A 26312-nucleotide genomic window follows, 5' to 3' on the forward strand; every position below is an offset into this window, starting at 1 on the left:
ATAATCATTCCATTATCAAAAATAAAATAATTCACTAAATTTATACGTATTATATTCATCTTATGCGCCATCTGCAATATTATTGCCCTACATGAAATGTTGTCGGTAATACAGATTCGGAAATTTACCTAATTAATATTCATATTAATTTAACATGTATTTTAAAAAATGGCCCATACTAAAGAATTTCAATCTACATCCTCTCAACTAAAGGAAATTGAGTGTAGGAAAAAATTTACTCCCTGAATGAATTTTTGAAGTGAATGAACAATGGTGGGCAGGAAAGGGTATAGGTAAAACTTCTTGTTTTACTTGCTTATTTTAATGAGGTAAAGGTAAAGAAATCATCCACATTATGAACGACCAAATAATGTTGTGATCCACATTCAAACCTAATGCGGTAATGTCTAATGACCATGTCAGTTTTATTATTCTAAAATGTACCTACAGCGATCTTTTGTGATTACAGATTTAGACTGGGTTACAATATTAGTATTATAATCTGTGCAGATGTCAATAACGAGAGATTTATTCTCCAGATCCAATCAGGTAGTCACTAAACACCTGTTCCAATACGATAGCCCTAAAAAATAGCATTATTTATTTCTAAAATGTGACAAATTACATTTAATTACCGGACATTGTTTTTGGCATATGATCGTTACAATATTAGCAAGTGCCAGTGAAGTTCTTCAACTTAAAACAGTTTGGTGGCTGTAGATAGGCTGCAGTAGCAGGAGGTTTCGTCGCCAATTCAGTGGCCCATTCGCTTTACGGGCACGCGAAAATAACAAAGTATGGCAGTATCCTCTTCAGGTAGTGCTACGACGTCTCCGATATGCAACATTATGATGCCATAAATTGCCATCCCTTGCTCTTCTCATGGGTCGCAAGAACAACCCAATGTTTCCATGTCTTATAGACAAGAATTGAACTTTTCCACCCAGAAGTTTAAACAGTAATGGGCTCTCTAAAGTAACAATCAATTTCATTAAACTCAAGTTCGAGTTTTATACTTACCGATCCTTTAATAATTAACGGTTTCTTTTTGCTTTAGTTTTTACTTAACCATTTAGCACCGTGCTCGTTTAGTTTTAGGTTACGTAAAACAAACCATCATCTCCCGTAATCTGGCTAAAGTTAATCACAACTCCTACTTGTGTTTACTTCGGTCCGCATTTACTTATTTCACTTTTTCGCGTTTGGTCGTTCATTTGCAATTTACAAAAAAAGCACAGAACTTAAAATAATCCATATTACTCATAATAAGAATAAGGATTGTTTTTAAAATGCGGTTTTGAACAATTTGCATCTAAATCAGCTGTCATCTGTGTCCGATAGTTACGATGAGAGCGCCATCCATTAGGATATTAGCAACTAAATCGAGGTAGGTAATGAATATTACTAACCTCGAATCGAACATTACTAACCTCGAGAATCTACTTTCCCCCCTCCTGGAAAAATAAGTGTTGTAAAACACAACTTCCTTATCCTTCAAAATGACAATTATGAGACTGATTACAATATGATCGTGAATAAACGTAAATAATTAGTTCTTAAATTGATCTCGAAGAAATGTCTAAAATATCATGTTATCCATGTAACAGAGACTTCGTATTAATTCTGGCCAATGAAATTACTAAATTACTAACTTGTAAAATTTTTACAGGTCAGCTGTCAGTTTTACAAGTCAGTAGCATTTAAACATGACGTTTACCCGTTTGCGTTTTGTCTTGTTAATCAACGTTTACAACTGAGTAACAAATAAATTTAATTTTTGTACTTAAAAGTAGCGCCATTTTCTACACTACTTCCGAAGAAGTTGAAAGCATTCGCATATTTTTCTCTTGAAAAGTATCTTTTTAGCACTTACCTTTCGACTACCAGGAGCTTAATTCTAAAATTTGGAAGGCACTACGCGTTGCGACAAATAAATTTTCAGTATTACCTTAAAGTGATAAGATGGATTTTAGAAGTCGGCACGTAAAATGTCGCTTAATCTTCGTCACGGCACAAGGAAATGTAATTTAAATTTTTGAACTTGACGGAAAAAGTGGCCTCTTTTTTTAAAGCCCTGCTTCTGCACATGTTTACTTTTAATTAGAGGAGTCCCGCATTTTCGCTACTTAACAGCGCATAAATCGTTCCGACAATGTGGGGATGAAGCCTCGCGATTTGAACTTATAAAGTCATTTTTCAATAAAATTGCATTTCGGAACGCTCGTAAAATGCGCGATTTTATTTTATGGGGTCATCATCACTCGGAGTGCAGTACGGAATAACGTATTTCGCTGTAAAATGTGTGAAATAATTCATTGTAGAAATTATCTAAACTTCACAGTGTGGGGTAGTAAATTTCGAGCTTTAAGATTGATTGGCGCGGAGGTGAAATATTATAGTTGATCCTGAAACTATAGGGCTTTAAGTTTAATTAGGTAATGTTTTTGTAAACGGCCCCGAGACGTATGACCTTAATAAATCAAAAGCGTGTATCCTGCGGTGCCACACAGCTACGGTGTAACGTGAAATTTAAATTAGAAAAGTTACAAGGCGACATTGCGCTAGCTCGTTTGCACACGGTTGGGTAATTTACAAACCGTATGAGAAATATTGTGAATCTAGGGAAGGAATTGCAACTTAGAATCATTGGCGAAAAAGTAAAAATTTACTTACGTATATCCACAGACGTAGCTAGAAGTGCAGGTGGTATCCACAATAACGCAATTAAGCGCCAGTACTCCGCCAACATGGCGAGTCTGTAATAAAAAAAGACGTTAAAGTGGCAACAGACTTCTGAAATTGTGTACAATATTTTCAGTACCAAGAACAATAAAATAGAAAACTACAATATTATACGCCGCCCGTGGCGCAAATATTAAATTCATTACATAAATTGGACAAAGCTCAGGACTAACCTCAAACGTAATTCGTAAATGTAAATTAAGTATAACTATTCTCTCCAAGTCCAGCTTCAAATAGGACTCGGACTTTGTTAATCTAACCGACCACAAGGTTGTGTTCCTATTGTAATTTCAATTTTACTATCTCAATAGCTTAGATATATAGTTAAAGAAATCCCTATTTGGGTTAAATAAACGTAGAAATTTATGCGTCCATTTTCGGTTATTAACTTTACTACCTCCATAAACTTTATAGCGTAATAGTATACTTAGTTTAATTTTTTCCAATAGACATAATTAATTACTTGCTGGAATGGTTTTAGAATCGTTGCAATTAAGAAAAACTTGTGCAATGACACGTTCTAAACAAATAGAAAATCCGTCGTATTATTTTAATAATATTAATTTGGCAACTTGGCAAAATACACGTTCCTGGCCAAAAAAGGTTAAGATAATGTAGAGGAGCTGCACATCATTCTTGTAATTTATGGTTATAGACAGTATTATATTCCGTAAAGTGTTTTACTTTGGAAATATTATTCTCAACTTGACGATTATGTTACGTACCTTCGTTGAGTAAGAAGCACATCGGAATCGGTTAAAAATTATGACTGTATAGTCTCCCGAAGAGATTTGGTTTTTTCATGTTCCTTTCGATTTAGAAATACTGAATGCTTGTTATCGGCTTTCACATAGATAAATATTTGGAAATTTGGTTCCAATCGGTCCAACCGTTTAGTGAGAAATGAGAGTGCAGATGGACCGACAGATAGACCGACATAACCGAGATTATGTTTTATTCGCATCCCTGATGCTTCAAAACGTATATACGGGTCATTTTTTACAATACACCTTAAGGGGTTGATTCTGTTCCACCAGATCAGCATGGCTTGTAAAACGAACTTTTGAATCGGCATTAGTTTGCATGCGCAAAACGGTACTTAATTGGTCAACTCTTTCAGAAGGAAGTGGTGGACCCCAACAACATTTGCGTTTCAAACTGGATCATAATTTAACCGAGATGGTAAAGATACTAAACAAGTACTGATGTTCACATATTCACTTAAATGTGATCGCATATAACCCTAAAGGATCAAAATAAGAAGCTAAAGAAGTATGGAAGTTATCTCTCGATATTAAATCTCCTTCATGACCCGCTGACCTATTCCACAACAAAATGGTCGCTTGTTATCAGTAGATCTAGATGTAAGCAAGGGGCGTCCGTAATGACAGGTATCGCCGAATTAGAAAACTTGTATATCGAAACAAGAATTAGTAGGTAAGGTAAAATGTGCCTGGAACTCGAACTTCAACCTGAACTTGAACTTGAACCCTAAAAGAAATTAAAGGTAACCTCTCTTCTTTGATGACATAAAATTTACCTACCTATTGGCGACAATTGTCGATGGAAGTTGCATTACAACAAATTACAGCCGAAACCTAAAGAAGGTACACTCTAAATAAACGAAATGCACAATCCTTACTAGGAGTAGTAGGAGCGTAGGTGAATGCCGGCCAAACTAATTACTTCGGAATTGCCAAATTATGAATTCAATTGCCAGAAATCAATATATTTGGAAGGTGGACATCAAAATTCCATGGGTTGTACCTCACGCTTTCAGCTGTTTTTTAATCGACGTGTATTTCGATAAGGCTTACGAAGGGAAAAAGGAGAAATGACAATCGTCAACCAAAAATCAAGGCGTTGGCAATCCGCGCGGAAAATTGCGTGGTTAACTAGGTGGAGCCACCTTTCACATCGACACAAATGTTACAGGGGTTTTTCGACAAGTAATATACTCTAAACAATAATAATAATGCTTCCTAATGGAGAAGTAAATCGTTACAAAGGGTAATTTTGGACATTTCCATATTGCAGGACATTGGTAATTATTCCAGTTAAATAAATCAAATTTCAACTATCTGTATTAAAAAGGCGTCCCACCTTCCAATTTTCTAAATTGCTGCTACCCATTCAAAAGAGAAAATCAACCATCCACTGGAGAAAATTTTGACTCATCGATAAATTTAGGTTATTTTGAATTTTTTGCGTTATGTAACAATGGGAGTGGATTGTTTTTGGGATTTTCTATAAGATTTATGTTTAAAGTCATTCTAACATTCCTGAAGAGTTCGATCCACGGGAAAAATCCCGTGAACAAATTTGTGAATGTTGATAAATGATAAGTGAACGTGAACCTAAACCAAAAATATTAGTAAATATTTATTCCATTAATTGTGAAGTCGAAATTTAAGTAATATTAAATTTTATTTATCATCCAAAGGCGTTTATTTTGAATACCATTTTGTACCAGGTGTTTGATTAATTAGTTAAATTACGAGTATTCAAAAATCTTTCTTAAAAAAAATAATGAACCATTCCGCAAGGTAATTGAATATACTGAGCTAGCCGTCGTAAAATTCAATCCAGTCGCAGTGATATATAAAATTCGTTATATTAGATTAAGGTTAACCCTTAACCATCTATACGGGAGTTTATGTAGGTATCATTTTTAAAAAAATGCCGTGTATTACAATGTTTTCGTGAATGCCTATATTGTCAATTATTCTGTATATTTAATATCTGCTAATTCTGAGCACCACAATAAAATATTATTACGCCTCGCCTTGAATTATTACAATAGGACAAAAGTTCTAATAGGCGTTATAACAGATTTTATTAAATTTGCGAGCCGAAGTGTTATGGTTAATACGACGTCACGAGAGATTTAATCCACTCTATGCGCCGTATATCAATATTGAGTTAACGTCTTCTAGCTTTTAAAGTATAGCGTAACGTATAAATTGAATGATAGAAGTTGCTTGATGGCCTAAATTACGTTTAAAAATAATGAGTGTTCAAGTCAAGCACATTTCACGAGGTCAAAATTGAATTTTTGCAAAAAGTTTTCCGAATTAAATTATCTTAAAAATGCGAAAAGTTTATACATGTCCTATATAGCGTGGATTTGTCGAGCTTTATTAATTCTTTGGTTTGCGACAGTATGCTTTTTAGCGTATTTTCCTCAAAGACTGAACTTTAATACATAGGCCCTTGGAATACAAGTAAATCACCAGTTTTAAAATTTGGTTTTGTGCATGCTCAATAGCAACTTTCTTAGTTATGATTTATGAAAGCAGTTACATGAAATATCATATGTAGGTACTTTGAATGAAACTAAAACTAATACCGGTTTCAAAATTACTGTGTACGCATGCTGTACGTTTTCTAATGTAAACAATGCTCAATGCTATTTACAAAAAAATTAAAAAAAAGTTTCATATGTAGACATTTCCAATAAACTAATGCTCATTTCAAAATTTGTTTGTATTTGTATACGCTCCACTATTTTTCATTAAACTGTATACACTTCGACGATAGACGCCTTATTTGAAAGAGAATGGGATAAGGCTCTCGTGCCTACCGGTATTTCTCCCTGGTCCTAGCATTAATATTATTAGAAGGAAAATACGCTCTCGTCATTTATGTTTGCATAATGACATTTTAAATTTGTTTTAAATTTATCGTCGTCTCTCACATCGTTATATTAAATTTATATTTTCAGTACGATTCACCTCTGCGTAAAGTATGTAATAAATTGCAAATTATTTGTTTTGAACATTAACTTATTCTTAAAAATTGGACAGGTGGGAACAAATTTGATGCTCGGAAACCAGCAAACTCCCACACGTGTTTTTGCTAGTGTACCAATACGTAGAAATAAAAATAGGTAGAGTGCTTATTTGTTTATTCAAACGTCCCAACTGAAGATGTTTATTTGCACAGACAGCCAAACCAATTCCTCTTCTTTTTATATCATACAAATAAAATTGACAAGATAAAAATACCAAGAAATTGCTATATAAATGTTAATTTCAGTTTCCTATTCCACTCTATTTTCTCGCAGTAGCCTTCTAGATAAGTGGTGTATCATAGAATGGGAAATCTTTAACATTAGCGTTTAATGAGCAAACCGTTAGCAAGGAAATAAGAATCTAATTAAGCTTCCTTCATGATAAAATAGAAATTTTAATAAATTAAGTTATTGCCAACGGTAGAAAGGTAATTAATTTGTCTTCCATCTACCTCGCGAGTGAAAAATCTGTAGATGGTGTTTATTTTTCATTTTCCCTTGTTATTTGTCAGAGATTTTTAATTAGTATAAGCCCAGATATATATTTTGCATTGCATTTAATTAAAATGATTTGTACGTGTGACAACATCCAATTTAAAATTATGTACCTACTGTACGTCAAAAGCTTGCAGTGCAATTAATATTATACCGCTATCAATGTTAACGTAGATAAACGGTTTTAGTTGAACCCATAGGTTCGTAATTAATTAACGTATAAACTCCAATTGCTTAATTATTGGTTATTGATTTTATAACATTACTCCCCATTTTATGTTATAATTGGAGTAATTGGAGCGCTATACTGACTGCAGTTCTGCAGATAGAAGTACTCGTAAGCCTATTGCTACGTCGCAGTTGCATTAAGCTCAGTTTACTTGCTAATGTTGCAAGTACTTACCCAAAGATCCATATTTTCTTTTAGAACGCTGAAGACAGTGCAAGATTTAGTCAAAATGAAATTTGAATATTAATAACCCCTCTTTTTTTAGTAACTGCATTTTGCAAATTGCCCCCATTGATTTGAGTTTATAGGCTACCAACTTCCATTATGACTTATAAAAGAAAAATAAATGACGTTACGCTACAAGAACTTACTCTTGAAGTAAACGATTACTTTTATTCAATTTTCTCCGCTTCTTCTTATTAAGTTTTCAATTTAAATTCAAAATTTTATAATGGATCATTACCAGAACCTCTTATTTGTATGCAAACACTGAACGTGCGTCTTTCTGTACATCAACTGCGTTATATTTGTATAATTGCTTGAAAAATTGCAGTTTTCGAACCATTTATTAAATTACATTTTACATAAACTTGCACTAATTTAGGTCGCCAAATGGTTTCTGGTGAAGCTTAATGAAGCGTTGTCGGACAATTAGTCCGTATTTATCGGGCAGTGTTGGCCCAAACATAATTAGAACCAATTATTAATGGTTGTTTGAAACTATCTGGCCAGGAAGTCAAACTTTCTGAATTAATTTGCATCAAAGCGTATTTCTCCTTCAATTTGAATATAGCGGGAGGTGGGCGAAGAATTTGAATGCGAAATAGTCTAACGCAAAAACGATGTGATGAAAATTATAAACGAGATCAAAGTTGCGCAAACAATAAAAAAAGGCGAAAGCTCAGGAGCTTAGAATTTTAGTAGCTTTAGAGTTTCTGTCTACTTTGTGTTTTATCAACGGCATCTGCATATCAGTTCACGCTCTGATACTCCGATTACTTTATCCATTATGTATCACCTACCCTCTGAGCGATTTTTCGTTGCTCACATTTCTCGCCGCCGGACTGCAAAATCTTTGATTTCAAGTATTCATAGCTTTTAGCTATAATTCAAAAGTTAGCGACTCGAGGATGTTGTTTCATTGTAAATTTAATCAACTTAATACCTTTCAACTGTGTACCCCCCTTAATCCACGTCGACGAAACAACCTCCTTCTGAATAAATAAAGCAAGCTAAAATTTATGTTCTTGCATAAGGTGTTTAATCTCCGTCTAAGGAATTATTTCGAAAGTGGGCGTTGTTGAGAGGGGCCAACTTTAATTCATAAAAGATCTAATACTCTAATTCAACTATTTGTTGCGTATAGTTTGGAACCACTTACCGTCCCGAGTTCCACATAGCTTTTCGCCACATGTACGATTCCTTTTTAAGAATATACAAATTCATAGTTGAAATTAGAAAAAAATAGAGGGAATCACTTTTAGAAAACAATTCCTATCAATATAACAACCAGCGAAATAACAACCGAATAACAACGAGAAATTGTTATTTTAGCAATCATCTAGTGCCTTTGTAGGGTAGTATGCCAGAAGGGATGAAAGTGTGCTATAATAAACGATAATAAACAGTTGCCACTACTCACGATTTTTGTGTCATTCGATAGAGAATTTTTTTCTGACTTCAAAAATTACGTAGTTTTTGCGTTTTTACGGCTAGCGTTATTTCTTATTAAAAGATATGTGATGTTTACATTTTTGAAATCAGAAAAAAATTATCTATCAAAAGTAAAAATGACTTCCATAAGAAAAAACAATGTTGATGATGGTTGACTAGAGACGAAACGTCAAACTCAAATGTAAAAGTAGCATCTTGTAGAGGGATAAAAGTGGTCATAATAATGTGTCATTTATTTTGAAATATCTTTTTAATAACTTCAATAAAAAATAAAATAGATTTTGCAAAATTTCGTTTTTTTCCGAATATCTCCGAAAGTATTCGCAATTTTCAGTTTAAACTGCATTTTGTTAAACATCAAAATACGCAACTTTTCCAAATTTAAACTACCTACCAATCGCTTACAGTTCCCGAGATCCCCATGGTGGTCTTCGAATTTGAATCAGCCTGTATATAAATATTCAGTTCCTTCCTGTGTTTGTGTCTGATCTCGTCCTAAACGTCAGGATGGCTCTAGTGCATGAGAGATAATTTGGCAACTTAAATTATTCTTTATATAATTTACTGGAACAATTCCCTACGGTTGTATAATGTTTGTTTTGTCTAATTAAATTTATACTTAATTCTTCGGGTTTTCCACAGTCTCTCCTTATTTGATTTTAATTAAAACGCATAGGTGTCACTTTTCCCTTTAGCAGAGAAACCCACACTTATGCGTCTAAAAGGGATAATACTTGCAAGAAAGTACGCCTGGTTCTGGTTTTATATAAGGTACGTTCTGCTCATTAATTAAATTTAAAATTCCGGTAAAGTGTCACTAACATCCCTATAATAGTTACATTACTTTAATTGATCATACCTAGAGCAGTGGCTATGAAGGTAAAAAGGAATACCCCACCCGATCTGAGAGATATTATACATCTGCGCTTTTAACGAGATTATTTTATTCAATTAGAGTGATTAACTACTTTGGTATTGTGAATAATGATTACTTTAGTTTCACTTCACCTCTTTGACATAAGTTTCTAGAAAGACTAGCTTAGTGCATTAAGGTACAGATTATTCTCTCTACCAGGATGCTGACGGGTCTTTTGTATGGTTAAATTTAAATGTTTTGTGGTAAATAGCAGCACATCTCTTACTTGCCAGTTTTTAATATGAACTGTACTCATTTTCTACCCTCCGCTTCACGTTACGATTCCATTATTGCATGGGCAAATAAATTTCCATAATGATAACAATAGATAGGGCTTATATAATGGCAATTCGATACTCTTGAATAAAAAGTAGGATGCTGAACGAAAATTTCCATTTCATTTCTTTCGTTGCAGATAAACTAAGCATTCAATTTTGCAAACGATAATTTAATTTAGACAACGTTATGCTTTAGATTATGGAGGCTAAATATGATTAATGATATGAGATGATACGAATTAGAATAGCAACAGCCTTAACAAGTTTAAAATGAAAGGAATTACAAGATTAAGTCTTCCTTGCTGAAACAAATCAAGAGTAACCTGGGCGTTGTAATAACTTAGCAGTTTCAACAGGAGGTACTTAGAACAATCGTAACTTTCATCTACAACTACGTTTGTGGGTTTTATCCCCGTTATTGCAAAATAAACCTTAATCCCTTTACATTGTGCGATGTGTTTCTGTTTCTAATAGAATTAAGTTCCACTGCCTTAAAAGCTGGAAGCGTTGGAATTCTGAATAATCTCCCCCTTCCTATAGTAGTCTTTTACGAACGGTAATTTGTGTCAATTGTTTTTTGATTATATGTTTTATGCCCAAAAATTCATTTATATATCAGGATAGTAAAAAATGTTGGTATTCTTATTTTAATAGTACCTAATTCGTTGGTCTTTAGTGCTCATTAGAGTGGCAAAGTGCGATAGTATTCGACAGAGTTATTAGACTGTGAGTTGTTTTCTTTCTGCATTACACTATAATTCTACAATGCTTTGTCTCATATTTCGTTCTTGTTCTTTATACTTCCAAGAGCTCAAGTCTATCACTCTGACCTACACAAACACAATGCGGTTATATTATTGGCTTTGTTGTGGTTGTGTCTGTCCGTCTTTCCTCGCGATGACTCAAGAGCAAAGAAGAATTTTCTAATACTAACGATTCTACAACAGTTAAATGAAAAATCACTAAATCTGTTTTTCGCTCATATCTAGTAAACTGTGGATTTTTTTTAAAAAAACAAAAGCATATCTTGAATAGGGTCTTAACACGACAACTCTTTCCTCATTCACCGAATCTCTATGTCTTACGGTTTCCGAGATACTAATGCTTAAAATGAAAAAAAAAACTCACCCTGTATAGTAAAAATCAGATGTGCGCGGGCAAACTTTCTTATTTATGAAAATATTTTCCAAATATGCTTTTAATAAAAAAATCTAGCCATACCCTCTTGGGAAGTACTGATAAATGCTTGGAAAATGTGGTAAAGTTACTCGACTTAGGTCGAAAACGTTTTTACTTGTTTTGAATAGATTCAAACTTTGGAGTACTTTAATTTTCGAGTCAAGTAATGTCACCTTACTGACGATTTTGTATTAAATTTTACACGAAATCGTACTTTATCCAAAATCGTCCTGAAACCTTAATTTTTCTGAAACTACTTTAGAAACAACTACTTTCGTCTTTAAAAAGGGCGAAGAAAACTCAAATTTCCTGACAGAAAGTAGGCATGAAATAGTTATTTGTACAACTAGAGAAGAAAGTGGAGTTTTGAAAAACACTTTCTCCTAAAGTTTTACACATGATTTTTTTCTGAAACTACAATGAAAATTGAAAAATTATCGTATACAATAATGAAGTTTGACACTTAGTAAGATTCGGGTATGTTGCGATTTTAAATGTCATTATTAAGATTAACGCAGCAATTTGTTTTTTGCTTTTCTCACTACAGAAGAAAATAACATTTCCATGACAGAGGCAGAGCAGACTACGTTTCCTGCCGCTTGTCACTTTACTGGTCGCACCTGACACTTTACCGGCAGCATCGTCACTTTACCGGTCGCATCTGTGACATTGCTAAATGTCTATAATGACTCCTGTCATCACTGACAGATTGACGTTAATCAAGTTTTATATACAAATTGAAACATTATATTAAAATACGATTTCGAGTAAAATTTAATACAAAACTCGTCAGTAAAATGACATTACTTGACTCGGAAATTAAAACTCGGCCTCAAAGAGTCCTAGTTCTTTAGTATTTAGTATATTCAGTAATGTGTCATTTTCCTGACTTTTACGTAAATAACTATTGATATATAAAATTTTAATTTTTATATAGGACTTTTGTTAATGTTAATCTGTCAGTGATGACAGGGTCATTATAGCATTTAGCTATCTCAGAGGTGCGGCCGGTGAAGTGGCGGTGCGGCCGGTGAAGTGGCGGTGCGGCCGGTAAAGTGGCAAAACGTCTGCTCTGCCTCTGTCGTGGAAACTAAAATTTCCTGACGGAAAGTAGGCATGAAAATGAAGGTTTCATGACGATTTTGAGTAGTAGTAGATTGTGTATCTAGTAGTAAAAGCAATACACTCCCGTACGACAATGTAAATTGACAAGAATTGGAGTCCGGGAATGGGCCCTTACTACAAGGTACATATACTATTTTTTCTGAAATCGCAATCAACATTATATAAACTTGAGCATTTACTGTTCATAATAATTATTCGAAGAACGCTGTGAATCTCTGATATGAAATATTGGCGCATTGTATACACAGAGCCCATGTGCAGAAATACGTAGCTCCAATAATATCAAAGCACTCGCCACGATTTATGTTAGCTACATGATATCAAAGCTGGAATATGAATCGTCGGTGGGGTCTCCTTTGTGTTATAGCAATGATAACCTAATTGAAAATGACACTGTGGACGTTAAAAACTGAAATAAGACCAGAGCAAATCAGCAACATTGTTGATGAATTAATGATGCGGTTACTTTAAATTCAATTAACGATGTGTTGAAAGTGAAAACAAAGCAGTGTAAACAGGGTTTATTATTTTTGCAGCTCTAACAAATACAAACAGCCGTACATCGTTGAAGCAAAACAAGCAGAAATAGTGGAACGTATACATTTGTTCCTGTTATTCCGCGATAAGCGATGTTATGAACAATGAGGTGGTAGCGTCGGAAGGTTTTTTACAACTCAAGCTAACAAGGCAACATGCCGATACTTTCCTGCCCAGAATTTAATGACAAAGAAAAGTTAAGGAAAAGTTCGATTGCGTGATCAAGAAAATGAAAGGTCAACTCAATAGATCGTGCCGTTTGATAATCTGTCCACGCTACCTTAGGGTATTGAAATTACAACCCTTTAGGGTTGTTCGGTGCGCCTAAATATATGGACGCTGGTTACCAGGTTTACACATCGTTTATCTTCCTAACACTGACTTTGTACGTTTATTATGGTATGCCCCTTCAGCTTCATTATTGTGTTTACATGTAAAATGCGCAGTTTATGTAAAATAAGCGTATTTATGCTTTCAGAGGTTTAATCAATAAATATACGTTTACCCTCCTAACACGTTTCCGCAATTCAATAATAAATTTAGAAGGAATTACGTCTCACGCTTTTGTATTTATTAACAATTTATAGGAGCAAAATGGGGAAATTAGTGGGAGCACATTCTTTGTTGTGCTTGTGAAAACCATTTCAGATGTCGATGAAAGCAAACACAAAATCCTACCTATTCGTTCAGATCAGTTTTCAAATTCAATACGTACAGAATCCATACAATTTTGAATTCCTCTTATTTTACATCACTCTTCAAATACGTGAATATACTAATAAAGCTTGCAACGAAGTAACGGTGGAATATTGAACTTGAAGTTTCGTAGGATATCCGGTTACCCGAATAGATTCGTTTTAGCTTTGCTGCAGAGGCTAAGCGGGAGCATGCTATTAGGTTGTTTTTCATTTCCTTTTTTATCAATGCCGTTTTGCGAAGAAAAGGTTTCGGTTAACGAAGGAGGCGTAGTTAAGAATTTCTAGAATCGCTTTCTACCAGACAATTTTTCACCGTTATTTAGATAAATTTATTTTAAAAAAACATTTAAGACTTTTGTTTTATTGCAGATGTTCAATTGATATTTTAATAAATAAATAAATAGATTAAGTGATCACTTTATCCGCAACGGTTGATAAAGTGAAACAAACGTTTGTGCATTCTAATGACATCTGTTCTTATTTGGAATGGGACGCGGATGAGTTGTAACGTAACAACGAACATGTTACGCAACGTTGCAAAGATTTATATGGCTTCTGCTATAAAATAAAGTTTTGTATTATACACGACGATAAAGGGAAACTAACCATGTCGTGAAAGTTAATGCACTCAGTGGTTAAAATATCCCTGTATCGTCTTACATAATAAACTATTATTGAACCGCAGATTAAAAAATTTTTGTGCATTACCAAAAGTTGTTTGTTAACAGAATAAAATATACATGGGGTGCAAAAATAGTGGGAAAAATTGGGAAAGAATAGTACAGAGGCACAAAAACTTTTCTACACAGCCTACACACCTGCAAAAAGCCTCCGGCTCTGTAGCCCACCACTGACCTACACAGTCGGAAAAAGTACCAGAGTAGAAAATATGCGAGAGTAGAGAAGTGCGCCGAAAATTAATAAATCCTTGCAACGATGTAATATGTGCAATAAGCTTTCGCAAAAAATAGTTATTTACATAAAAGTCAGGAAAATGACACATTACTGGCGAGGAAATATTGAAGTGCGACGCCCCTTGGGGCCGAGTACTTTAATTTCCGAGTTTTGTATTAAATTTTACCCGAAATCGTATTTTAGTATAACATTTCAATTTGTATATAAAACTTTTGTCCATCTGTCAGTGATGACAGGAGTCATTATAGACATTCAGCAATGTCAAAAATGCGGCCGGTAAAGCAGGGCTCCCATTGAATATTGAATCGGATCGGATCGGATCGGCACGGAACAGTCCTGTCGGAATGATTTGAAATACGTAGAAATAGATTAACATCCGCGCACTTCTTCCGCCACGCTCGGCAACGTCCACCGGTTGGCTTCGGAATCAGTCCTTTTTGGTAGAGAGGGCAAAAAATACCGAAGGTCCGATGTTTTTTCGTTGTGTTTGATGTGACACGTGCGTACACCGTTACCTTGTAGTTGATTTTGTGTGCTATTTATTGTTTACAATGGACGAGGAACTTTGAATTGATACTGAGAATATCCACACCTCTATAATCAAGTTAGTAAATATTATCATGACAGTTCACGGAAGGAAAATGCTTGGGAAGAAGAAGGAAAAATATCATCTTCGTCGGAAGATGAAGAGCTCATATTATATAAATTATTAAGTATTGTTTATAAAATTCTAACCGAACTAAAATGAACCCACAAAAATTATATTTCGACTGATAGACTGAAGCATACCGATTTGGTGAGCGAGTATTGGACGTTTCCGGACTGAGCGATGCCGTGCCGATCCGATCCGATTAAATGGGCGCCCTGCTTAAAGTGACGGTGCGACCGGAAAGTGATAGCTGCGGCCCGTAACAAGCGACAGGAAACGTAGTCTGCTCTGCCTCTGTCATGGAAACTCAAATTTCCTGACAGAAAGTAGGTATGAAAATAAAGGTTTCAGGACAATTTTGGGTAAACTTCTTTTTCTTTTCAAAATCAAAATTTTGAATGTATAGGTAAACTATTTACGCAAATTTTTTAGCCAAAATTATTACTTGACTACTCTTGCCGGTTTCCTGAAATTTACATTAATGGAAATATTTCCATTAAGCATTATAAGTTTTTCTATGCAGTATTATCCCTATAAATTCAAATTCAATGTTGTAGCAGCATCTTTTTTCGATCTGGGCTTAATATCGAATCTAGTAACCAAATATTACCACAGTTAATCTAAAATATACCATTGTAATAAACCCACTAAATCGGAAATTTTCTTCGATTGATTTTAAGGGAAATAATTTTATAGACAAAACCAAGAAATCTAATTTTTGGAGGTTTGTAAACAGTAATACATGCAAGACGGCTTTAATTGCCTATAGGTTGAGCTCTTTAAGAATTTTCAAACCAAAAAATTTCTTATTTATTTTTTATACCTCATTCAAGTTGATAGTTTTTCTCCTTTAAAACTCATACTTATGATTTTACGTAAATTCAAACAAAAAATGAGTACCTCACATTAGGCCTCTTACAGGTGACAATGTTGATACAAAATGGTGCTGGATACAATCCTCTTTCTGTGACAATGAATTAGAAAGTATACTCAGTGACATGGAAATTGCAACAACAAGAAGGAGTTGGAATTTTTTGACCAAACTTGGCAGAAACGTTTAACTACTAAAAGGTAATAATTGATTAAAATTTCATTCATATGGATCAAGTGGTAATGGCTTATTTGACAGCTCTTTCATTTTTTTCTAGTATTCTTATATCGTGTACCTTTTGGGAGATTTTGTTCAGTTCTTATTGTTTTCGCTTTTAATCGTTTCTTTTGAGGCTGTGATCATGCCTAGGTACGCCAAAGTGGAAATTACCGCGAATTAAGAGAAGTTGACAGGTGTCGTATTGTTGGTTTGGGCGGAGGTGGTTTTTCGTTCACAAAAATTGCAAGTCACCTTAACCGAAGTCAATCCACCGTGATTCGTTGCAATCGAGCAGGGATTTGGGAAGGGGCAGGATCATCATAGAGAGGTAAGGGAGGGGGCAGAAAAGGGTGGGGGGCCAAAAAGAACAATTGAAGTGCGGGATCGCCATCTTTGACTTATGGCAACAAGAAACCGATTCTCTAGTACCAGGTCAATTGCCAATCAATTGTTAGCTAACGAAGGTCGTCCTGTAACACTTCGAACGGTTTACCGCAGAATCAGAGCTTACGACTTGCAATCCTATCGGCCACATCTTTTGTTACCATTAACAGCTCAACACCGCCAGCAGCGTTTGGAGTGGTGTAGGTTGCGACTGCACTGGAACCTAGAGTAGCATTGAGTGGTGTTCAGTGATGAATTCCGATTTTGTTTGGGTATGCATGATGGCCGTATGAAGGGCAGCCGAAGACGTGGGGAACGTCGCAATGTTAAATTTTATGTTATGAGGCATGTGCACTAAGCTGTGGGGACTATGGTATGGAGTACTATAACTTATGGGAGTAGGGCTCGTTTGTTATTCATTCGAGGTAATATGACCCCCCAGCGATATGTGGATGACGTGATAGAACCCGATATTCTTCCATCTCTTCAGCAGTTGGAAGACCCACTTTTCCAGCAGGATAATGCCCCTCCCCACATTGAAAGACGTTCTATGGACTTATTTGCACATGATAATGTCAATTTCTTGCCATAGCCACCCAGATCTCCCAGTATATCGCCTATCGAGCAAGTTTGGGACATTATGAAGAGAAGGCTGATGAACTTACCGCATCCTCCGCAGACGCTGCAGGCTCTACACAATGAATTAGAGGTTACTCACAGTTGCTTGGGACACAATACCTCAAGAGGAAATCGGCCGTCTGCTAAAATCGATGCTACGAAGCGTGAGGGAGTGCGTAACCAATAGGGAGGGACTACTATTATTATTAATAAAAATATGTTTATATTTCATCCTTTTTCTTTTAAATTTTAATCAATTGTTACCTTTTAGTAGCTAAACGTTTCTGCCAAGTTTGGTCAAAAAATTCCAACTCCTTCTTGGTGTTGCAATTTCCATGTCACTGAGTATATTAGTAACGGATCGGGCGCTGTTTGGGGTAAACGAGTTTGACCAAAGAATTGGTTAGCTTATCACAAGTTCACTACGTAAAAATGTGCACTTTAATGTTTCTTGAACTAAATTTTTTTAATGCGTCAATTAGGATGATTTACCATTATGAACAAGCAATCCCTTCTTCAGATTGTAGACATTTACACAGCAGCTGTTACAACGGTTTTTTGTGATAACTAAATATTTTCACTTCACAGCAATTTTTTTAACTCCATACGTAACCGAGAAGTAAACAATTCTTACCCGCCGTTACTTGTCTATTACCGTCGTTTTAATTTTTGTGATTATCCGTATTTTTGCAACGTGTATAAAGCCGACACGTTAGAATTTATTTACTTCAAACTTTTTTCCTTTTTAACGATAACTACCGTAACTCGCGTTGTTATATTTTACGTTCCAACCACAAATACAGGACGGAGCGGTTGTGAAAAATCGAATCTGGTTCAAATCTCATTAAGGGTCCCGCACTTGTAGCAACGGCTTTCCAAACGTACTGTACTGCAACAATATGACGTGTAATTAAATTACTAAATCCGTTTGTAAATGTACCAATTAGTATCGTTATATTCATGAGTAACCCAATAGCACTAATTAAGAAGACCAAATACCAGGTAACGCCCTTACCGAAACTCCACTGAAGACTAGAATGCAAAAGCTGGAACCGTAAAGGATACCAGAACATTTAGCGAAGCATCTACACTACAGGCTTTTGTGAATGAAGACCCGGGGGGAACGCGGTCGGAAGAGGAAACAGGGTGAATCAAAGACTGAATTCTTGATAGAGTCGACTCTTCCATTGGTGCAACACTGTAAGCGAAAAGGACCTTTTTTATGTGGGGGTTAAACAAATTTTTTGTACGTTAGGGACGGATTCCACCCCCTCGGACAGTCGCTAAATTAACAGTATATAGTATATATCCTAGTAATTGCAGCCATGGCTGCCAAACTTTTTACATATTTCTCTTAAACTGCGCCATCTGCACGTTCGAGCGTCTTCGGAAATTTGGCTGCTGAAAACTGGCTGCTAATTTCACACAGGAAGGGAAACCATTGTTTCACATACCAACACCTTTCGCACGCATTTAATTGAATTTTACAAATGAACTTGTTATCAATCAGCAATGCTCATCCGCCATATTAATAAAGCTGATCATGCTTCAATTTAAATGATGTCTATGTAATTAGGCAATGTTAATTAAAGCAAACCGTTCGTTTTCTCTTTACTTACGAACTTTGCAAAGTTAGTTCTCAGTGATGTAGTTTAAAACTTCCTTTAGTTTCAACCCTTTTTCTAGATTCGCTAAGTTACTAGAAAATTTAATTAAAAACCTCTTGATAACTTCTAATCGATAGAGCGCTGAGAAATGTTTACATTCTGGTAGTATTTATTTCTCTACATTTACATTCTCACATTGAAAAACGTCGAGTTTCGCTGCAGCTGTACGTTTTGTTTCATTTACAATTGAAAGGTTTTTGGTTTTGTCTATTTCATTTAAAAATTTACAATTTTATAAGAATAGACGTTAAAATTCTCTTCCCGTCCTAAATGCAACATCTTTTATTGAAATGGATGTTTTATTCTTGTTATACTGCTACTACCACTACTACTATGAGAAACTTTTGTGTAGACCAGTGTAAATATTAATGCTTAAAGTACTTTTATGTCTTTTTATTGTTAGTTGAGAACTTTGTGAGAACAATCTTTTATTGAGGCAGTATTCTTATTACTTTGGAATTTGTTCCAAAGTTAATGTAGAACTTGCAATTTATTATCCATCCCTTGTTCTGGGCCCTCAAAAGGCTTGCGCCCAATTACAGAGTGACCCGCATAATGCTTTTTAGAGGTTCCTCTGCAGAAGGTCTTAAGTTGTTCTATACTACTCCGGTATTTACCTTACGAATTAGGAAAACTGCAGGAAACCCTAATTCGGAGTAGCCGGCAGAATGCTCGAAACTGGTATAAGGTAATTCCCATCTCTGCCACAGATGAAAAATGAACCTCAATCCAGGTTCGAACACCCGACCTCCGGATTTATAGCCCCAGGTCAACCAGAGAACCACAAAGTCGGTTATAATAACTATTATTATACAAGATGATAAAGGGATATTTTAACTACTGAGTGAAAGATGTTAATTCACCAGTGGCGCAGCCACGAGTGAATTAACTTTCACGAGATGGTTAGTTTACCTTTGTCGTCGTGTATAATACAAACCTTTATTTTGTAGCAGAAGCAAGATAAATCATTGTAAAGCTTCCGACAATTCTGAATTTAATTTAGAGGTGTCAAAAATAGCAAGCTTAGGTTCTGCCGTCGCGACCGTATCTATAGAAACAGAATTGTCATATGTTCTGAACGTCATTTTTATCATGCATTTGAAATGAGAATGACAGATGTCATTAGAAAGCACAATAATTTGTTTCACTTTATCTACCCTTACGGTTATAGTTATTAACGTCATAAGGCCGATATGTAGCAAATAACGGACGTGGTTGAAGTTTGTAAACCGAGGCGTCAGCCGAGGTTTATATTCAACCAAGTCCGTTATTTGCGTATCGGCCGTGTGTCGTTCAAGATTTTTCGTCATCCCATTATGTGGAAATTATATATTTCGACTTCATAAAGATCCATCTTTTCGCAATACTTAAATATAATAATTATCTTGATCATGGTATGCTTATGGTCACATGTTAGCGGTTGTCATGGACGCAACTACTGAAAAATAAACAATTCGTTAAAAACGCGTGCTGAGAAGCTCTACGACGGTTTTCCAAAAATATGGACGTAATTGAAGGAAATATCAATATTCCTCCAGACGTATTAGCAGACTCCATGGCTGCAAGTGTCGATTTGCTACCAGAAAAGACCAGGGAGCGATATCAAAAAGAATACGAAGATTTCAAGGAATGGCTTAAGATTAAGAGGATCAATTTAGTAAATGAAGACGTGTTATTAGCGTACGTAAAGGGAAAATCGGAAATGTACTCGCCCAATTCATTATGGACAAAAGTTTCAATGTTGAAACTCACTTTGAAGGTATATGACAACATTGACATTTCAAGGTTGGTAATTTATTCATGTAGTGTATTTATTGTGTATTGGGGATGTTTATTACATTACAGATTCGGAAAATTATTCGCCTTTTTGAAAAGAAAGTCTGAAGGTTACAGACCAAAAAAGTCTAACATTTTGTCTGAAGAGCAAGTCATGACATTTTTATTGGAAGCTGATGATGGTGTATGGCTCCTAGAAAAAGTCATCTTAATATGTGGAATATTTGGCGCTTGTAGGGGTGATGAGCTTTTGAAGTTGAACGTGGAGGACTTTGAAGACACCAACAAAAACGTAATAGTTACATTGCGGATCACAAAAAATAAGAAAAGCAGAGTGTTTCTAATTCCGAAAGAAGGACTTCCCTTCAATGCGTATCAGTTATACCAAAAATACGCGGAAAAACGTCCTCAAAATTTAGAAACTCGGCGATTTTTCATTGTCTACCGCAAAGAAAAGTGTGTTAGGCAGGTTGTGGGCATTCATACCATTGGGGGGGTTCCCAGGAAAATTGCTAAGTTCTTAAAATTAAAAAACCCAGAGTTATACACGGGCCATTCGTTTCGGAGGTCATCCGCTACCATGCTTGCAGAAAATGGTGGCGATCTCCTAGCAGTGAAGGAACTTGGAGGCTGGGATTCATCTGCGGTAGCGGAGTCGTATATTGAAAATTCTGTTTCGAAGCGATTAAAAATCACAAAACAACTATTTCAAAGGTCCAATGGAAACTCTGAAATTACAACATCCATAGCCACAGCTTCTTCATCAAGTGTAACATCAACAGGTGATAGTGGTCCTCAAGTTTCCTACGATGGACTACAGATTTCTAGCAATAATAACTGTCACTTTAATTTTCATATTCATTATAATAAGTAGTTGTTTGTATTTCAATAAAAGCATTATTTCTTAACGGCCGCATATGCGTCCGTTATTTTTTAACGGACGCCGTCCGTTATGAATGATATTTCATTTGTCAAATGAGTTGAGTTAAATTGAAATAACAGTATGGGATGACGAAAAAGTTGTTATTATGCAATAGCAATTGCAATTTTCCTACACCCCGTCAGTGCAATTCAAACTGTTCGTTCGTTGCAATTGATTCAAAAATGAAAAATACAAAACGTTGCGTAATAGTTTTTAGTAAAAAGTGCTCATTGATAGATAGATCTATGTGCCACGCGGTACGTGCTCATAGTCCAGTTATCAAAATAACGTGTCATTTATAGTAGGGGATTTACTCGAGCGCGTCAGATTAAAGTAAGGTGGGTCGACTAAGTGTTTAAAAGTGTGCATTTCAATAATGTGACGATTTGAGTGTGACGTGAGGGACTGGAAAAGCCACAAATATGAAAAAAGAAAACGTTACCTTGACATTCTCGAGCGTGGATTTTTAGTTATTTCGAAGGAAATTATTCAAGAATAACAGAAGTATATAATTTGACGATTTCCACAGGCCAAAGTGGAACAAATCGTCAATAAAGTTCAGTGTGGTCAGCAGTTGAAGCATGTTAGTTGACAGAGATCATCACAGGCGGTCGTGTCATAAACTATACGTACAACGCTCTAGATATTTTTTTATATCTGACGCGCTTGAATAAATCGCGTTTTCTAACCTTCCGTAGAATTAATTCTCTAAAAATATCAACGTATTTGAGCTTACCTATATGGGATCTACCGGGTGATTTTGAAAGTGATGGTGTGGGGATTTCGCGCGTATAAGATTCTAGAACCTTGTGACATTGGTGGTATGAATTTTGTTAGTAATTTTTTTTTGCCACGACTGTCATTTAAGAAACCAGTGCCGTCTTTACTATTGTGTACCATTCACCGTTTATTAATTTTTCCATTTTCGTTACCTACACTGAAATACCTGCTTATTATTTATCAATTTATGATCTATTGTAAAATAGAAGCAAAGTGCATTGTAAATAAATAAACAATTTAGTCAATCCATGATGATACACCGTCGAAATTAAATAAATTCAGTTAGCCATAACTTCAAACTTGGTTTTGGTGGAAATTCCAACGATCGTCACTTTTAAAGAATGACCCAGTACCTACACCTAATCACAGTTCTTTAATAAATTGTATTTACCTTACTTGGTATCCTTCTCACCTGAAACAAAAAGAAAGATTTGTTTTGTAACTTCCAAACCTCAAATTTTACCCATAACTTAGACTAAAAATGGCAGACATTCACTAATTATAAATTCATCCGTGTACAACACAATGATAATAAATAGTACATTGTAGCAAATAATAGTCTGATTTATTGCGGAGGATTTCTGCTCTTTTACAGGTACAGAATACTCAATGAGAAAATTGGTAATAGGTGCTTGGAATACGGCTGGAGCCGATTTAATTCCATATGACATCATTTTATAAGGATTGCGGGTGAGCTCTTGAGATTGGTCTGAAAGTTCCAGTTGTTGGAAATTTATCTACCTCCGCTAATATTTCAGACCTTAGGAAGTATGGTACTGGACGAGACTGTCAAAATACAAATGTCTGATCGCCTTCTAGCATAATGTCCACCGTTACAGTTACAAATTATCAAATACTGAATATTTCATTGAAAATGTGTAGTGCTCCGACATTGCTGAATCAACCCTGATATTTCATTCAATAGATCTCAAATGCTCTTACTATCAACATCTAACAATTCCTTTCTTATTCTTAAAATGAACGAACAACAATATTACGTAAAACTGTAATATTTATTAAATGAATTGCACTTTTTCGATATAGGAATAGTAGGTAATCAGTATTTGTCTTTGTAATAATGATAAGATAAATAGATTAACTATTTTAAGATGTATCTAATCTGTGAAACCTCTTGACACGTGTGTAGTTGTTTGCCTCAGGTATGTAACGACACGTTTATGATTTTATGCACGAACTGAAAGCCAGTTTAGCACCAACGACCTTTAAAATACTACTTTAAGGCACTCATGCTGCACGCATTTGACATTACTGATGTTTTTTAACTACCCACATGAACTTCATCAATCATCATAAATTTGTAATTAAAAATTTAGTTGAATTGTTTCAATTGTTCGCTAGTGGAGGTTCCTTGACCAGGAGATGCAGGTTCACAATGATAGCCGAAACTGAAAAGGAATTTTGATGACCTTCAGTTTTTGGTATACCAGCAACTGGTCTTGAAGTGAATGAGTGAGCTTGAATGACATCAAGTCGAGATGTACGTTTCTTTAGCCCTTTTTCTTCTTTTCCTTAGTACATGCAAGGCTATAGCCTGAGGACCATTTGTTTGATCTATGTAGCGTGTAAAATTTGCGCGCGTTAGCTCATAGAAACAGTCTTTTCATAAGGATTAACGATAATTTCGTATTTTCATGTCGAGTTTAAACACGTCATAAGCGTATATCGTCTTTCAATATAAATAAAGACATTGTTCGTATTAGCAACCATCGTGTAAACCAGCGAATTCCGCAAACCTTTCGGAGGCTCCGTAATGCAACAGTGTCCATTCAAAACTTACGTCAAAACTCAGTATACAGTGAAAATTGCAATATAGGAAGTCAATAGTTTATCGAGATTGAAATTTACGTTCGTTATTGTGCCACTAATGTTGGAGTCGATCAGAGTAAAAAGATTTCGAAAGGAATTTCCTACGCACTATACCGATAAGTAAAGAAAAACATATATGATATAATAGAGCGTTACCTACACTCTCATACTCATCTCTCATTTTTGAAACCCTAAAATTGTGTAAATTCGGAACCGGATCATAAAGGTGTCGAGAAACTTATGTAAACTTCTATATATTTTCGAAAGAAATCTCTGAGTTTGTGACCAGTCTTTAAAGACCTTTTCATTTCCATTATACAGGGTGACAATTTGAAAACTTACCACCCCCCATATCTTAGTAAATAAACGAGATATTTAAAAAAATCAAAATCCGTTTCGGTAAGTCGAAGGGGGAATCACAATGACATAGTTGGTGACGCACCCCCTCACACCCCCTGCGCCCTAGCCACCCCAACTTTTAAATCTTAAATAGTGACTCCCCATGTGTGATACGTCATTGGAAAGCTATGAAAAAATGCTTTCCAACCATACCAAATAGCATTACATTTAGGTTAGTAATTATCGTGCAAATCAAAAAATAAACATGGAAAATCGTATTTAACTTGGACTTCCAAAGCCGACTCGACAGCAACTCATTTTTGATCGCCAGTTATAATCTATTCTCAAACTCTTGTCGAACCTTTCCAATGTTGGTTTTGCAATATTTCGACATTCTTGAATTATTCTCTGTCTTAGTTCGTCTATGTTCGCCGGGAAAGCATTTTTTCAGAGCTTTCCAACGACGTATCACACATGGGGGGGTCACTATTTAAGATTTAAAAGTTGGGGTGGCTGGGGCGCAGGGGGTGTGAGGGGGTGCGTCGCCAACTATGTCATTGTGATTCCCCCTCCGAATTACCGAAACGAATTTTGATTTTTTTAAATATCTCGTTTATTTACTAAGATATGGGGGGTGGTAAGTTTTCAAATTGTCACCCTGTATACTGCGTCAACATAAAACAAAATACACTGCTTTTGCAGTGCAAACTATTAATACGCCGTTTCAGAGATTTCATGATTTTCGAAAAAAAGAACCGTTTTTCAGGATGATGAAAAATCTATTTTTTTTTTCATCATACAGAGCTGCGCTGCATAGCAAAATTTTTGTAAGGATCAAAAATAAATATTCCAATAGAAAAATTTTGAGAAAATCACCAAAAACGGGGAAAACAGGTATACATGGTTTTTGACATGATAAACAGCTTTTTTTAAAACTAAATTAACTCATGAACCTAGGATAAGGTTTTATACAGAGTGAGCAACAAAGATTGAAGCGTGCCGCTTCAGCTAAATTGGCAATGTGCCGCTCATAGCATATGCTGATTTGATACAAGATACGAAATACGAATAGACGCACGTCACTGTGACAGCGCTGAACGTCATTTTCGTATACAACTCCATACAAAGAAGGTAGTTTTGATATTAATAGGAACAAGCGGTGATGACGCACGCTTCAATCATTGTTGCTCACACTGTATCTCAAATCATTGCTTGGTTTGGCCGATAAAACTAATATTTCTATTGCAGATTTTTCAACAGGCATGTGCAATTGCAGCAGCTGTAAAACACGCAGGAGGAAGAGTCGGTGAAGAAAATCAAATGGTTCAGGAAGCAAAAGAATTCGAATTGCTTTTATTGCGGTAAAAATGTGGAAACTGGAAATAATAAGGATGTTTTAATTAAAACATTTGGAATAATATTTTTTTTATTTTTGCTTATCAAAATAGAAGTCTACGAAAATACTGCTACCCCGCGCAGCTGTGTACGATGAAGAAAATAGATTTTTCATTCCCTTGAAAAAGAGGTGATTTTTTTGAAAATCGTGAATATCCCGAAAACCGCTCAACTTTACAGGGTCAAAAGTGTCTCGTTTTTATCATAAAACAAGCTATGTTATCTCCAAATTTCAAACCCGTACGACTTTTTTTTCGCTAAAATAAGAATAGAAAACAAAAAAA

General features: G+C 35.3%; 1 protein-coding gene and 1 long non-coding RNA gene across 2 annotated transcripts in view; one reads left to right on the top strand and one right to left on the bottom strand.

The window, feature by feature from the left end:
- Window positions 1-2670: 2670 nt before the first annotated feature.
- LOC116177285 overlaps window positions 2671-26312 on the bottom strand; it is a 127532-nt gene continuing 103890 nt past the window's right edge. The window contains exon 3 of the long non-coding RNA XR_004146642.1: window positions 2671-2756. This is a non-coding gene — a long non-coding RNA (uncharacterized LOC116177285). The remainder of the gene's footprint in view (window positions 2757-26312) is intronic.
- On the top strand, window positions 20184-21743 carry LOC116177264 (tyrosine recombinase XerC-like). Its single transcript, XM_031496192.1, has 2 exons — window positions 20184-20774; window positions 20835-21743. The coding sequence occupies exons 1-2, from the start codon at window positions 20491-20493 to the stop codon at window positions 21637-21639; spliced, it is 1089 nt and encodes a 362-aa protein (XP_031352052.1). The 5' UTR covers window positions 20184-20490; the 3' UTR covers window positions 21640-21743.

Source organism: Photinus pyralis, unplaced genomic scaffold (genome assembly GCF_008802855.1).
Source record: "Photinus pyralis isolate 1611_PpyrPB1 unplaced genomic scaffold, Ppyr1.3 Ppyr1.4_LG1, whole genome shotgun sequence".
NCBI classification, from domain to species: domain Eukaryota; kingdom Metazoa; phylum Arthropoda; class Insecta; order Coleoptera; family Lampyridae; genus Photinus; species Photinus pyralis.

Bases quoted from the DNA above. Each gene is read 5' to 3' on its own strand.
- LOC116177264 (XM_031496192.1), top strand. From the start codon at position 20,491: ATGGACGTAATTGAAGGAAATATCAATATTCCTCCAGACGTATTAGCA. The intron at 20,775-20,834 runs GTTGGTAATTTA...ATTACATTACAG, and splicing joins GACAACATTGACATTTCAAG to ATTCGGAAAATTATTCGCCT.